At 37.7% G+C, this 14,509-nt stretch overlaps 1 protein-coding gene across 8 annotated transcripts in view; it reads right to left on the bottom strand.

The window, feature by feature from the left end:
• The window catches only part of ABI3BP (ABI family member 3 binding protein), a 248,619-nt gene extending 236,933 nt beyond the window's left edge, over positions 1-11,686 (bottom strand). For all 8 annotated transcript variants that reach the window (XM_032150299.2, XM_058437575.1, XM_058437574.1 and 5 more), the window contains exon 1: positions 11,548-11,686. In XM_032150299.2, the coding sequence (XP_032006190.1) occupies positions 11,548-11,626 (79 nt within the window). In that variant the 5' untranslated portion in view covers positions 11,627-11,686. The remainder of the gene's footprint in view (positions 1-11,547) is intronic.
• Positions 11,687-14,509: the final 2,823 nt, after the last annotated feature.

The raw sequence follows: 14,509 nt of genomic DNA, 5'->3' as shown, positions 1-14,509 counted from the left end.
ACAAATATGCTCTGAGCAGGATCTTCCAGACTCCTTCAGGGAGAGCTGGATGAGAGAACAGGAGTGGGATGCTCATGGCAAGAATTATGTTGAAAACACTCCCAGTGTCCTGGCTCCTCTCTGCAGATCCTGTTTCACTGTGTGGATGCCACACCACAGGCTCAGACACTCTAGACTTTGACACCCAGCAAGTGTGTCTTTCTGCTCAGCACCAGCGTCCAGGCTACTGGAGTGTCTAGATCTTTCCATCACTGCCAAGGCAGATGTATTAGTCCATTTTCACACTACTATAAAGAAATACCCAAGACTGGGTAGTTTATAAAGGAAAGAGGTTTAATTGATTCACACTTCTGCATGGCTGGGGAGGCCTCAGGAAACTTAGAATTATGGCAGAAGGGGAAGCAGGCACATCTTACATGGCAGCAGGCAAGAGAGAGAATGTGTGAGAGTGCAGGAAAAACTACCATTTATAAAACCATCATCTCTCATGAGAACTCACTATCACGAGAACAGTGTGGGAGAAACCACCCCCATGATCCAATCACCTCCCTCCAAGTTCCACCCTCCACGTGTGGGGATTACGGGGATTACAATTCGAGACAAGATTTGGGTGGGAACACAGAGCCAAACTATATCAGCAGGTAAAGAGTTTTAAAAATGTACCTGGTCTTCACGTTTGTTTACTTGGGTGAAGTTACTATCAAAAAAATCCATTAATGCCACCCGAATATTACTTGTTAATGAAAGCTAAAGAGGACTGATACTTTTATTATTTCCTTTTTTTAGAGAAAAAACCCTGATGTTCAGAAAGGTGAAGCATTAGGTGGGTGCGAAAGTAATTGTGGTTTTTAATGGCAAAAACCACAATTACTTTCGCACCCACCTAATGACTTACTGGGGCTCACGTGGATTCCTGCACTTTACCCACTAACCCATGGTGCTAATTTTCAATATTTATCTTTCCAGCTCATAACAAAACTACAAATTAGGTAAACCTGATACGGGAGAGCATGCCCAGCATCGTTTTCCTTTTAATTCTTGTAAAAAGGAATAGTTAGGGAAGAATTCTGTGACAGCAGGATCATTAGGGGAGTTTGGAGAGGATGGGCTTGGAGAGGAACGGAGGGACTGTCTTCCAGGTCATCTGATACCTTACTCTAAACTAACTGGCCAGAGTGTCTTAACTTCATCTGGGAAAGTGAAAGGAGAAGGAAATTGTCCTGCATCTCCTGCCGACATAGCTGGAACAGTACTGAATTCCAGAGCTCGCTGCCAGCATGACTTTGGCAGACACTCCAAGTCCCTCCTTGAACGACAGAATCCGCTGCTCTCAGAGAAGCAAGGCCTGTTAGGTCTCACACACCCACACACACGTGCACAGTGGCCTCTCAGGAGGACCCTTGGGAAACCAGAATGTTTTCTTATCAGCTAACAGAATGGAAAAATCACAGAATTGTATTTAACGAGAGAGGATATCTGAAACTCCACCTTGGCATCACCTTGTAAGCAAAGCGCCCCTGTTCAGAGTCTTAGCAAGGTTTCATTCACCACTACTCAGAGAAGACAGAACTTCCATTACATTAGAGAACCAGTGGAATACATTTTAAATATGTTTCAGATTATAAGACATGCTACATGCTGAAAAATTATCCTTAACATAAAATACAAAAATCAGCTGGAATATATATGTTAATGTGCACAATTAAAGAAATTATTTTCAATATAATTTACATAACCTGTACTTTCTGAGTATGGAAATCCATTGCATATTTGCTTAACTACTATATTTTGCACTGAAATCATGAGGTGCTTTGTTTTTCTTAACAGATTACATTTGAATTCATTTTTCTTCTTCTTACGTATATCACTTAAAGCCAGTACATGGCAACACAGTGGGATAGCTTAGCTCCTGCAAATGTTGGTTGTTAAATGAGGATAAAGAATTAACACACCAACAGTTTCATATAAAAGTAAATGACTTTTGTGTGGCCAAGTATTTTTAAATAGAACTGATTTCAAACCCCTTAAATGCAGGAAATGTCTTATTCATCTTTGTAATCCTAATATGATGATTAAAAAATATTAATTAAATGACAAAATGAGTAAATGTAAGTCCAGTCTTAAAAATCACAGTCACAGCTTCTCAGATCTGGCTTCTGAGAGTAGCACTTATGTTCTAACACTAAAAACAAATGTTCCTCTCAATTTTACACATTTACTTATTTTATATAGCTTCAGGAGGAACTCTGAAAATTTTTTCAAACAATGTTTTAAAATCCTGGAACAAAGCAGCATAAAAATAAAAATAACTTAAATTTACAGAAATCAAAACTTAAATAGTAGAAAAATGTACTTACAACTTTTAAATTTTACTCTGTACTCATCAAGAAAGATTTATTTATCAAGCACTTATACGTACAAATTGTCAAAAAGCTCCAACCCTGTCCATATTAGAATCACCTGAGGAATTAAAAAAAAATCCCATCCTAGACCAATTTAAAATAAATTTGAGGGGGAGGCAGAGCATTACTGATATTTTTGAAAACATTATTATTCTCATGTGCATCACATCCATGATTAAATATATTGGGCTATAGCCTATATTGGGATATATGTTATAGTATTTATAGTCATAGGTAAACTAATTAAATGAAGAAAATATTGAATTGCTATGTCATAGGTGAGATGTGACTTAGGCCTCAATTTTCTCTAAAATTAATTTCTAGTGTGACCAGAAGATGCTTGAAGTGGGTGAATTTGCCCTGGTTTTCTAATGGTTAGGCTTTCAAAGTATGATCCTTGACTGGAGAATGACAAATCTTCTATGAAAATGTCACATCTTCTAGCTCCTTCTTTAGAATTCCATAGGAAGGAATATTAGCTGACTTCATAGCATGTGTACTGAGAGCCTTAAACCTTAGACCAGCTCTAAGGCTTCCAAATGTTCATCAAAATCACTGTAAATATATGTCAAGGCTTTAGTAGGTGGGGGAAACCTACAACACACTGTAACAATCTTGCTGTGGAAGGCTCTTGGTGGGAAACCCAAGCTAATATTATACGGAGTAGAATAAGTACTGATTTAGTCTTGCTGTCCACAGAACTTTGCCAAAGTAGTCTGAGACCTTGAAGCCAGCCTTTCCTACCATGTGCCTCCTGCACTTTTGGGGCCTTCCCAACACAAGAGAAGACTGTAGGCTAGAGAAGAGACCCACAGGGTATCTAGTATTAAATGTTCTATGAGAGTCTGAGTGTCATGGTTAGAATATTTTCTGTGTACAACCTAAATTTTGTTTCCCGAGAGCATATGGAAGAATTGTTTCATTAACGCTAAACAGGATCTGAGAGAAACTCGTTTGGTTTTTCTAGTTGCTTCCATCACATCCACTGATAAAAGTATATTTTCTTTCTCCACACACAAGTTTAATTAGACCTACAGTAACTTCCATTTACTCTAAAAGCCACTCCACTGAAGTTTCAGAAAAGCACTTTTTAATTAATTAATTAATTTGTTTTTTGGAGACAGAGTCTTGCTCTGTTGCCCAGGCTGGAGTGCAGTGGTGTGATCTCAGTTCACTGTCACCTCCGCCTCCCTGGTTCAAGTGATTCTCCTGCCTCAGCCTCCCGAGTAGCTGGGACTACGGGCACGTGCCATCACGCCCGGCTAAATTTTTGTATTTTTAGTAGAGATGGGGTTTCACTGTGTTAGCCAGGATGGTCTTGATCTCCTGCCCTCGTGATCTGCCTGCCTCGGCCTCCGAAAGTGCTGGGATTACAGGCATGAGCCACCATGCCTGGCCAGAAAAGCACATTTTTATCAGGACTGTATCATCAAGTTCATAGGTGCTAATTACTTAATATGTTAATTTTTTTCTTATGTTTTTTTCTTTTCCTTTAAGAGATGGTGGCAGGGATAAAAGCATTTTTTCTATTTTGGAGGAATTTTGTGTGCCTCTCTACACGATATCAACCACATTTGATGGACCACAGAGGAAACCAGCAAAGGAATCTAGGCATTGACTGGGCTCCTGTATACAGAAAACAAGGTCCATATTGGGTGCTGCTCTTAAGATATTTATCTCAATTCTCAGAGATTTCTTATAATTAACTTCAAGCATTGAGGGAGACAAATTAGCAGTTTGCCAATGTTGGCATCTGCCACAAAATGCTTAATTCTTTAGGAAGTTGATGGAGTTTTAATGCTTAAACCAGTATATTATCTGGAGTTAGATTTCCCATGTTCATAGTTTCACTATATCACTTGCTACCAGCCATTGAGCTCTTTGTGGTGCATAGACTCTTACATAATCTGAGGTATACAATCAACTTGTATGTAAACCTGTGGGTTGCTTCTTACCAATAGAATATGGCAGAAGTGATGGGTTGTCACTTCTGTGATTCGGCTACATAAGGTTGTGACCTCCATCTTACCAGTAGACTCTTCTGGGCTTGTACATTTTGATGAAGCAAGTGGCCATAATAGAAAGGCCTATGTGGCAAAGACCTGCAGCAACCTCGGGCCAATAGCCAGTGAGAAAATGATGCCCTTCGACCAATGATCCTCAAGGAATTGAATTCTGCTAACAACCACGTGAGCTCGGAAGTGAATCCTTCTTCATGCAAACCTTCAGATCAGACCTCACCTCTGGCCAGTACCTTCACTGTTGCCTTGTGAGATATCTTGAAGGAGAGGAGAGTCTGCCCAGCTAAACCAGGCTCAGACTCCTAACTCACAGTAATAATGTGAAATAATAAATGTGTGTTATTTTAAGCTGATAATTTTGTGGACATTTGTTATAAGAAAAAGATAACTAACATACTCTTTTGTTTTTTTTTGAGATGGAGTCTTGCTCTGTTGCACAGGTTGGAGTGCAGTGGCACAATCTCAGCTCACTGCAACCTCCGCCTCCTGGGTTCAAGCAATTCTCATGCCTTAAACTTCTGAGTAGCTGGGATTACAGGCACCTGGCTAATTTTTGTATTTTTAGTGGAGATGGGGTTTCACCGTGTTGACTAGGCTGGTCTTGAACTCTTGACCTCAAGTAATCTGCCCACCTTGGCCTTCCAAAGTGCTGGGATTACACTAATATACTCTTTAAACTTAATTTCTTATCTGTGAAATGGAGATAATAATAATATATATTTCACATGTTTATAAACACTTAGCATTAAATATCATGCCTGATACATAGTAATATGGTTATCATCTTTTTAAATGTTATTTTAATAGAATGTATGTATATCAATTATTTTTTTTTCTGTATTATGTTTAGCATGTTCCTTCCTTAGCTGATACTATTTATTTTTACTTTTTGGGGGTTATTTTTACAAGTGTGTTTTTATTTGACTAGTAATCTCTCTAGATAACTAGATAATCTAGATAATCACATTAGAGTATCCTATTTCTTAATTTTATGTTTATTCTGAGATCAATTTTATTAAATTCACCTATTTACTTTCAATATTCTCTTGTTTATACCTACTGTTACAAATTGCAATCAGGGAACAGCAAAAGGGAAATTTTTTCTGAGGGTGGTGATCCAGATAGAGTGATTGGTCCCATCTCCTCAATGGCATTCCCTTCATTAAACACATCACTTATGTCTTTAAGAAACCTTCTATAAACTCACATTAACCTATAACATTTTAACTGTCTTTGCTATAATATTACATTGATGAATTCTTCTATTTTCAAGTGTTCCCCTGTGTCCCCTCTCTTTCTTGAAGGGAGATAGGGGAAGATACTAAAAATTCTTAGCAGTATCTTATAGCCCAATATAGCAGTCTATAAAACTGAACTAGTGAATGTATAATTAACACAAGAAAACTTTATTTTTTTAAACCTCAGATTCTAAATTTAGCATCAGGACAAATTATATTTAGTCAATTTTTACCTTTGTAATATAAGGTTCTTTTATAGCAGGGGCTGAATCTCATTCAGTTTACCTAGTAGATGCTTAATAATCTGTGCTTGATGTGTTGACTATTGATTATTAAGGATTAATAACAGTCAATTAAAGATTATTGTGGAAGATTTTTATGCAGCAACAGATAGCTAACATACTCTTTAAGCTTAGTTCTTCATCTGTGAAATGGAGATAATAATATTTCACAAGTGTGAGGATAAAATGAGATAATTTACATAAACACAGCACTAAACACCATTGATATGTAACATGATTATTATCATACTTTTAAGAATTATTAAGGACTACTGATCATCTTTAATAATTGATAGACAAACACATCAATAAAACTGTCAAGAAAATTTAGAACTGTAAAAGATGCTAAAATAATTTTCTTGCTTGGTGGTTTTTAAGCTTCTTTTTAGCAGCAGAACCATTTTTTTCTAATGTACTGTTTAATACAGTCCCAGCACTACATAAATATATATTACTCAAATAAAAGCAGAACCACACCAAGTAGGCTTTGCATTCCTCACCAGTATGTTCCATAACTTAAGATGGACGAGATCCTCTGCAGCCTCCCATAAGCATCAACCACCCCTTGGAGAAGTGGGCTGAGCTGTTGGAGTGACACATTCTTGTTTTGTCAAAGTGAGGTTGGAAGGGCTCCATGGAGAGCCAGCTGCCAGGTGAGCAGCTGGAAAGTGGACAGAGCAAGATGTAAGAGCCTTCCTCTCCAAAGACAACATTTTATTTCCTCTTTATAATCAATCATGAGGAGTCAGGCCAGATAGAGACAAGGAGAGCACAGTTACATCTCGTATGGTTTTTGTCAGTCTAGGCTTCCCTCTCAGTACTTTAACACTCACTGAGCTTTGGCCCCTGGGGTTGCCTGGGCTCTGGGCCAGCAGCTACCTTTGTTGAGAAAGCCCCTCACCTCTCAGCAATCCTTCTCCTTGTCTCAACTTGTGTCTGTACTCAAGACTTCTATTTGGGTTTCTTATTCTCTCATAATTCTTCATACCTCCCATCCAGATTGGATCCTTTTTTTCTCAAAATGCTTTTTGCTTCACCCACATTGAAGGATGACCCCTCTCTATTGTAATTATCCCTTTCCACACCAGTCCCTTATCTTCTCCACAAGCTGGTCAGCTCCCTGAAGACAAGTGCCAAGCTTTGTCTCCCCAGCCTCAGTGCTCTGTGTATACATCCAATATAATTTACTTGAATGAATTAATGCATCTTTACATAGAGCAGGGAACTAATATTGCATCAAAATTAAAGGTATAGTCATTTGCCACTTTCTAGCTGTTTTACTTGGAGTAAATTACTTAAACACTCTGAGGCACAATTTTATGCTCTGTAAAATGGGAATAATAGATTTACCTGCTTCATAGGTACTATAGTCTGAATGTGTTCCCTCCAAAATTCAGGTGTTGCCAGTGTGATAGTATTAGGAGCTGAGACCTTTAAGAGGCAATTAGGCCATGAGGGCTCCTTCCCTGTGAATGGGATTGGGTGCTCTTATAAAAAGGCTTATGGAGGAAGTTTATCCTTCTCTTGCCTTTCTGCCTTCCATCATGTGAGGATGCAGCTTCCAGAACTGTGAAAAATAAACTTTGTTCTTTGCAAATTACCTAGTCTCAGGTATTTTGTCATAGAAGCACGAAACAGACAAAGACAATGGAGGAGCTTCAATAATTTAATTAGGTTTTCCACATTAAAATATGAAGCACTAAATTACCACATGCAGGATATACTCAATGTTACCTGTGATAATAATAATGGTAATAGTTATTAATAGCTATGGCAGTTACTGTTATGATTATCATCTGCTCTGTGTTTTGTTCCTAAAGTCAGAGATTTCTACTCTGTTAGGTAAGAACCCAAAGCAAAGAGCCAGCTGCCTCTTCCCTCTGCCATATCCCAAGAGTCACACCCAAGATCCCCATGCCCTCTGGCCATCTGATTACACTTGTATCTTGGAGGTTCCTCTGTGGTTTTTCTCACACTTGCTTAAAAATAATGGCCATTGTCTTTGGGCTAATTACAATCTTCTGTATACTGGAGTTCCCACACAGAGGTGTGTCAAGGGCCTGCTCTCCCACTATAAGATTTTGTTGGCCCCTTTCATTACATATTGTTCTCACTGATTTTTATTTTAGCCTGTTTGCCGGGAAAAGAAGAAAAGTCAGTGGTGCCAAGAATAAAGATTTTGAGAGGTAGCTGGAGCACAGGGGCTTCTAAAGGTGTAAAACAATGTAAGAATTCTTCTCTAGTATGGTCTAATTCACCTCCTGAGAAACAAGCTTAACAGGAGGAGAGTCTATGACATCTTACAAATCCCCATGGAAAAGCTGATCTTAGAGCAAAGGCGCAGCTTTCCGCAGGGTAATGTTGGCCGTATGGGCAGAAAATGGTCAGGCTAGAATGCAGTACAAGCCTCCCTTGTTGCCACGTAGAACAACACTGCAGTCCTGTACCCCATCTTTCTGCCAAGATCACACCACCTCATTTCCTACCTTACAAGAGATTTGTCTTACATTTTGAATACAAGATCATGTGTTATTCAGTGTGCATGTTTTTCAACATTGATCCCCTTTTCTATGACCCAATAAGGATTTATTGAAAATCTGTTATGTGCCAGACTTGTGTCTCTTATCTCATTTAATCCTAAAATACTATGAGATAGTTATCATTAGTCCCATTTTACAAATGAGAAAACTGAGGCCAACAAAAATAAATAATTTGACAAAACTATAGTCATTTAGTGGTGGGGAAGAGAAAAGTTCCATTAATAAGAGTCTCCAAGCTTTTAAAAACTAAGCAAAAATCTTCTAATAACTTACTTTTTATAACAAAGTATGTGGCTAGGTATGCAAATAGGCACACCACATATAACAACTGACTTCTTATAAATAACCATATATATATTATATATATATATAATATGTACATAAAAATTGTGGATATGTTCTTAGGAAAAAATGTTAAAATTAAAATACTGTTACAGAAATTTACAAAAAACTCTTTTATTCAAGGAATAGGTAGCATTCACATGTACACTGCAGAAGGTCATTCCTAAGGCTGGGGTCAGGGGAAACTGCCTATCTGGCAGGAGGCAGGTTAGAACATGGATTTTGAATGAGAAGCTAGGTATCAAGTCCTGGCTCCACCATTAACATGGGAAAATTACTGAATCTGCCCTGCTTTGGGGTATCTTCATTTGTAAAATAAACGGTTATGTTAGGTCAGTGGTTTCCAAATATTGGCCTGTGATAAATTTTTCATTAGTCTGTGGGAAAATGAGAAAAATAACAATGGACTTATTTATGAAATTAAATTTATTTATTGTATAAAACTGTTAAAATTGTTTACTTTTATAAACACTAGGCATTTTCTCCTGTTCTCTTTGAGCATCCTAACATAGCAAAATTCAAGTATGCTCTCTATAACAGGACGCTGATGTTAAAGTATTTGTGTATTTTTGTTGGTCCATAAATCCAAGGGTCTGGAAATCACTAGACTAAGTGATCATGAATATCTTTTCTAGCTCCAGAATTCTAACCACTTCTTAAGTCACAAATAGTATTTAACCAACTCTAAAGTAGAAGGAAGAATAAAAACGTTTACTTCTTTTTCTTCTTTTTTAACTTCACATTTCCCCAAATGCGTCCTGTGACAGACAAACCCCTGTTAAGATATTATAGATCTTCTACGGAAAAGAGGATTCTTAGTCAAATGAGTGTGAGAAACAAAAAGTTGTACAGGTTTCTTTATAGAGAATGTGCAAACTGCTAACAGTTATTGTGATTCCCCGTTTAAAGACTCCACAAGTTATTGACAGGAATCAGCTGCCTTTCCACCCTCACCCCAAACTCTACCCATTGTAGGACAAACAGTGCACCTATGCCTGGAGCACAGTTTTAAAAAGATGACTTCAGCTAAAAGGTCCTCAATAGCTTTCCAATAAAGAAAAAACATAGTATTAAAAACAAGACTTGCCATTTCTTTTATCATTATTATAATTTGATGGTTTCTTCCAAATTACCAAAACTACAAATATTTTTTTAAATAAACAACAAAAGTTTTGTGGCCATTTCTGACAACTATGTTTTTTTTTCTTTCCCATTATAAATAAAGAAAAATTGTGTCAAGAGATTTGTGTCTAGTGATTGCAACATGATAATTAAAGCACTGGGATTTTCGCGAAGTTTGCAGTAACAAAGTTGCAGCTATATCATCCCTATGCAATGAATAAAAAGTAAAATAAAAGCCTTCTGTAGGTATTAAGCCTGAGAAAACCTCCAGACTCTTCTCAAATGATATGTCACTGTTAAATATTCCATTAGTAGGTACAATTAACTCTGCGTGCTTGTGGCTCATAATTGATTTATTTAAATCACAGTTTTATTGTGATCAAGGAGCAAAACTTGGTAGAAAAAGATCTAAGAGTGTTTGTTTTTTATTTTTCTTTAATTATTTGATAAGACTTGAGAAAGTTTACTTAGTCTTTTTTATTGCTGTTCACATCTTCATGTGAAATATCAACTAGCTAACCGCTTCAGCCTTCACATGCTGGATTCAAGTTTCACTTTACCCACCGAGGAAAGAACAGTTTTCACTTGGGACAAGATGATCCTGGGGCAGACTACTCAGAGAGAGGACCTAGGGATGATCTTTTGGATATTCTGACACTAACAACCTTTCTTTCTGACTTTAGGCACACCAGGTTCTTGACAAGCCTGCAGCTCTGCATTACCTCTGATGTTTTCCATCATGACTGTACGGTAAATTCCAGCCTGTTTTTCACAATCCTGCTGACTACAGCAGTCTGTAACCATGAAAAGCCTTCACAGACCTAGAGTTGGCTTAGAGAAGTGCCTCTGCAGAGAAACAAAAGTACATGCAACATTTATGTTCAGAGACAGGAGAGGGGCAAGAGCCTCTTGTTTTGGTTCTGATGGGCTCAAAGGGTTGTTTTTAGGGTCAAAATTTAGAAATTTTAATTTCCTTCTGATAACATTTGTAAACAAAATACCAACACTAAAATGAGAGCAATTTAGCCAAGAAAAGGGGGAGTGTCCTGTCCAACAGCTCAAGCCCTCTTCCAAACCCCACTGGAGGGACGTGTCTACAAATTAGCACATGACCGTACTTTGGTCTGACCTTCCTAGACTCCCTCAGCCTCCTAGTCAACAGGTATGTCTGAGGTTCACACCAAAGATTCAAGGTTTCAGAATCAGCTTCTTTTGAATCTTAAGCTAGTACTGATTCAGTCTCTGGGGAGGAAGATAAAAACACGAAACAACTCTTTCTAACAGACTATAATATCCATTTACATAATATGATTCAATACACAAGTACTATAGTTAGAAAGTATACAGTTCAAGCTCTGATGAACAGCAGCTCAATGTAATTAGTTTGTTTTCATTTTTGCAATAAAGAGCTGTAATTGAAAAGTAAATAACAGGAGGGGAAAGTAAAAGTTTAAGCGACCCCTACACACATTTGAACTTTGACTCTCTGCAGAATAACTCTAACCCCCCCATATGGTAAAGCAGATCATATTTAAAATCAACATTTAAAAACGTCTATATAGTAATATTATTTTTAAAACATAAAACATCAGGCTACTTGCCTTTTGGCAATTTCTGTGCATTTCCCAGGGCTAGTGTAATACTTCCACAGAGAAGTAGACACCCCAAGCTGGAGAGCATGTTGCATTTGCCACCTCGCACGGGGAATGATGCTGGTGGGTGCCTCGCAACCCTGGAGCTGCATTTAAGTGGACTGTCTCCCAGTGACAGAGGCGGGCGGCTGCACTTAGCTGTGCCGTGGGCTTACTCACAGGGGGTGGAGACAAGATGACATCACACCCTTTCCCACACACACCAAAAAAAAAAAAAAAAAAAAAGAGCACAACAGCAAAAACATATCATCACATTTCTTTCCTTCTGCTAAATTGTAACTGTGTCTCTTCCTTCTGTGATATAAAAATTGAAATTATGGCAGATCTGTATTTGTGAAAGAAGAAGTATTTAGGCAGTTTTGAAACATTTGATAAACTATTTTAAAGAATCCAGAAATAATATGTTAAAAACTATCAAAATGTTAAAAATATAAAATAAAACCTTATTAAGAAGGAAACTGTTTTTAATTATCCAGTAAACCAACCCAATTCTTTTAAATGGGAGTAAACTCATAAAATATATTTTGAGCCATTCTGTAGTTCCTGTATTATGAGAAACATTTAAGAGTAAGTCTTTGGCTACAAAGCTATACATTACATATAATACATATGTGTATACACATATATTCTACAGATGTAGACGTAGAGACATAGAGAGAGCACTATTACCATGTGCGCCTCAACTATGGACTGAGTTCTGTAATCGAGTCTTTACCTACTTTATTGTATTTTAATCTTCCCAGTGCCTCTGCAGGAGATATGGCATTATCTCCATTTTGCCATTAAGAAAAACTGAGGAAAAAGGTTAAGTGTCCTGACAATGCTAGTATATTCTACTGATTAATAACAGATGCCACTTACTAATGAATTGTCCTTGAGCAAACTTCATCTCTATATTATCAATATTGATGACATTTAAATGCTCGCTCCATGTTAGGCACTGATCGAATCAGTTTACACATGTTAAGATATTTATTCCTCAAAATGGTCTATGAGGCAGGCATTGTCATCATCCCCGTTTTACAGATAGATAAACTGGGCACAGAGAGGTCAAGTGAAAGTCCAAGGTCACAGTGCTGGCATTTTAAGCAGCCCATTTAACTATAGTGCTTCCAGTCTTAATTACTACATTTTAAATTCTAAAATAAAGACGACAGTATCAATTTCATACATTTGCTAGCAGTTTTTCGAAAGTAGTTGCCATAGAGCCTGACACACAGGAAACATTTACTAAATGGCAGTCACTGGAAACAATAATAATGAAAATGATAAGCCCCCAATTAAGTAGAACTGTAATTCTAACTTGGGCATATTTACCTCTGAAGTCCACATGTGTATCCTTTCCCCCTGTATCACTTTGGTCAAAATATATAGAGGCATGGGTGGAATGGCTGGGTTAATAAAGCCCTTTAAACCTTGTTGGTATATTTATACTGACTCTTTGAAAATCGCTTACCTCATTGGGGTGCTGTAGCTGAACCAAAAACAGTAAGAGAAAAATTAAATAACACTGGTCCAATGAAATTCTAGTTAGAAAACTTATCAAAAAGAAAAAAGAAAAAAAATCGAAGAGACAGCCCCATCTTCCAAATAAAGTGTGAGAAGGCACCTTGTTAAAGTCATTTAGAGCTGGCTGGGTCTAAGCTCTCACCATAGGAATGCTCTGGCACTGACTACAGGAGGCACTGGGTTATTTAACAGGTCTTTTTCATCTCTGATTTTTTACTTGAATAAGCAGCTCCTTCAATCCAGGTTAGGACATTTATCCAGCTGGCACTGCTGGTTCTGCTCCTATATGTCATTGCCATCACGTTAAGCCAGTGAGGCCACTGTGTTAGTAGGAAATGACAGGTTTTCTGAGGGGAACAAACCCAGCAGAAATATTGTAAAGAAGGCTGGTTCTTCAAAACATTTATGAGGGGCTGGTGCAAGAGTTAGGAATTGACCTCTGCTTGGCCAGCAGGGATTCAGGAATTGGCTTCTGCGTGGCAGCAGGCAAAGTCAAATCCACCTTAGCAATCACTATTTGCAGTTTTGCAACTGACTGTAGGCTAATTAAATGAAGCACAATCTCTAATTATTGTGTCAGAAAAAAAAAATGGTTGCATTATCTTAGCTAGTAGGACACTTGAACATTCAGTGAAGATGTTGAAAGTATTAGGGCTGTCCTCAGACTAGGGAGGAGTAACGCTACAGAAAGCAACTGTGCCTCTTTTACTACTGTCTCTAGTGCCTACAATATAAGAATGCAATAAGTACATGATGAGTAAGTGTCAAATGAAACAGAATTCATCAAATCCTCCCAATAGCCTAAGGGTTAGTTCTAGATTATGTCAGAGAACACTTGAGTATGACCTAGAATGTACAGTTGTTGGGAGACAATTTTGCAAGGGTCACTAATGTTTCTGCACATCCTATGAGCAGAGGCACTAACTCCCTGTGTTCCAGAACATCTTGTAAAGAATATTTGCATATAAAATATCCTTGGAAGATAGAAATTTGTGTTCTGTCTCATATAATAAAGGTAACATCTCCCTCTGGGGCAATGGGAATACATGATCACTTCCCATTATAAAAGATTTAAGTTCTCTAAGCTTGTCATTCCTCTTCTGTAAAACAACCCATGGCATGTGTACATATCACCTGTACCTCTTTGTGTTGTCCTGTGAGAATTTGGGCTCCTAGAAATAGTGCAAATGCTGATATTCAGGCTACTGCTATTGCTGTAATAAACTGTCCTTTCCTTTGTCTTTGACCCAGGTGTTTTGTGTCTCCTGCCAGCCTCTATGAACTGCATGTTAGCTTGCAGATAGGGTAAAAATCTCAGATCTTTCACAGTTCTTGAAATTGGCCCGCGTTAAAATATTTTATTAAATCATGCTTTAGTATAGTGCATTTTGTGTAATACCTA

This window comes from Hylobates moloch, unplaced genomic scaffold (genome assembly GCF_009828535.3).
Source record: "Hylobates moloch isolate HMO894 unplaced genomic scaffold, HMol_V3 SCAFFOLD_4, whole genome shotgun sequence".
In the NCBI taxonomy this organism is placed as follows: Eukaryota; Metazoa; Chordata; class Mammalia; order Primates; family Hylobatidae; genus Hylobates; species Hylobates moloch.
This window is presented reverse-complemented; position numbering and strand designations above follow the sequence as displayed.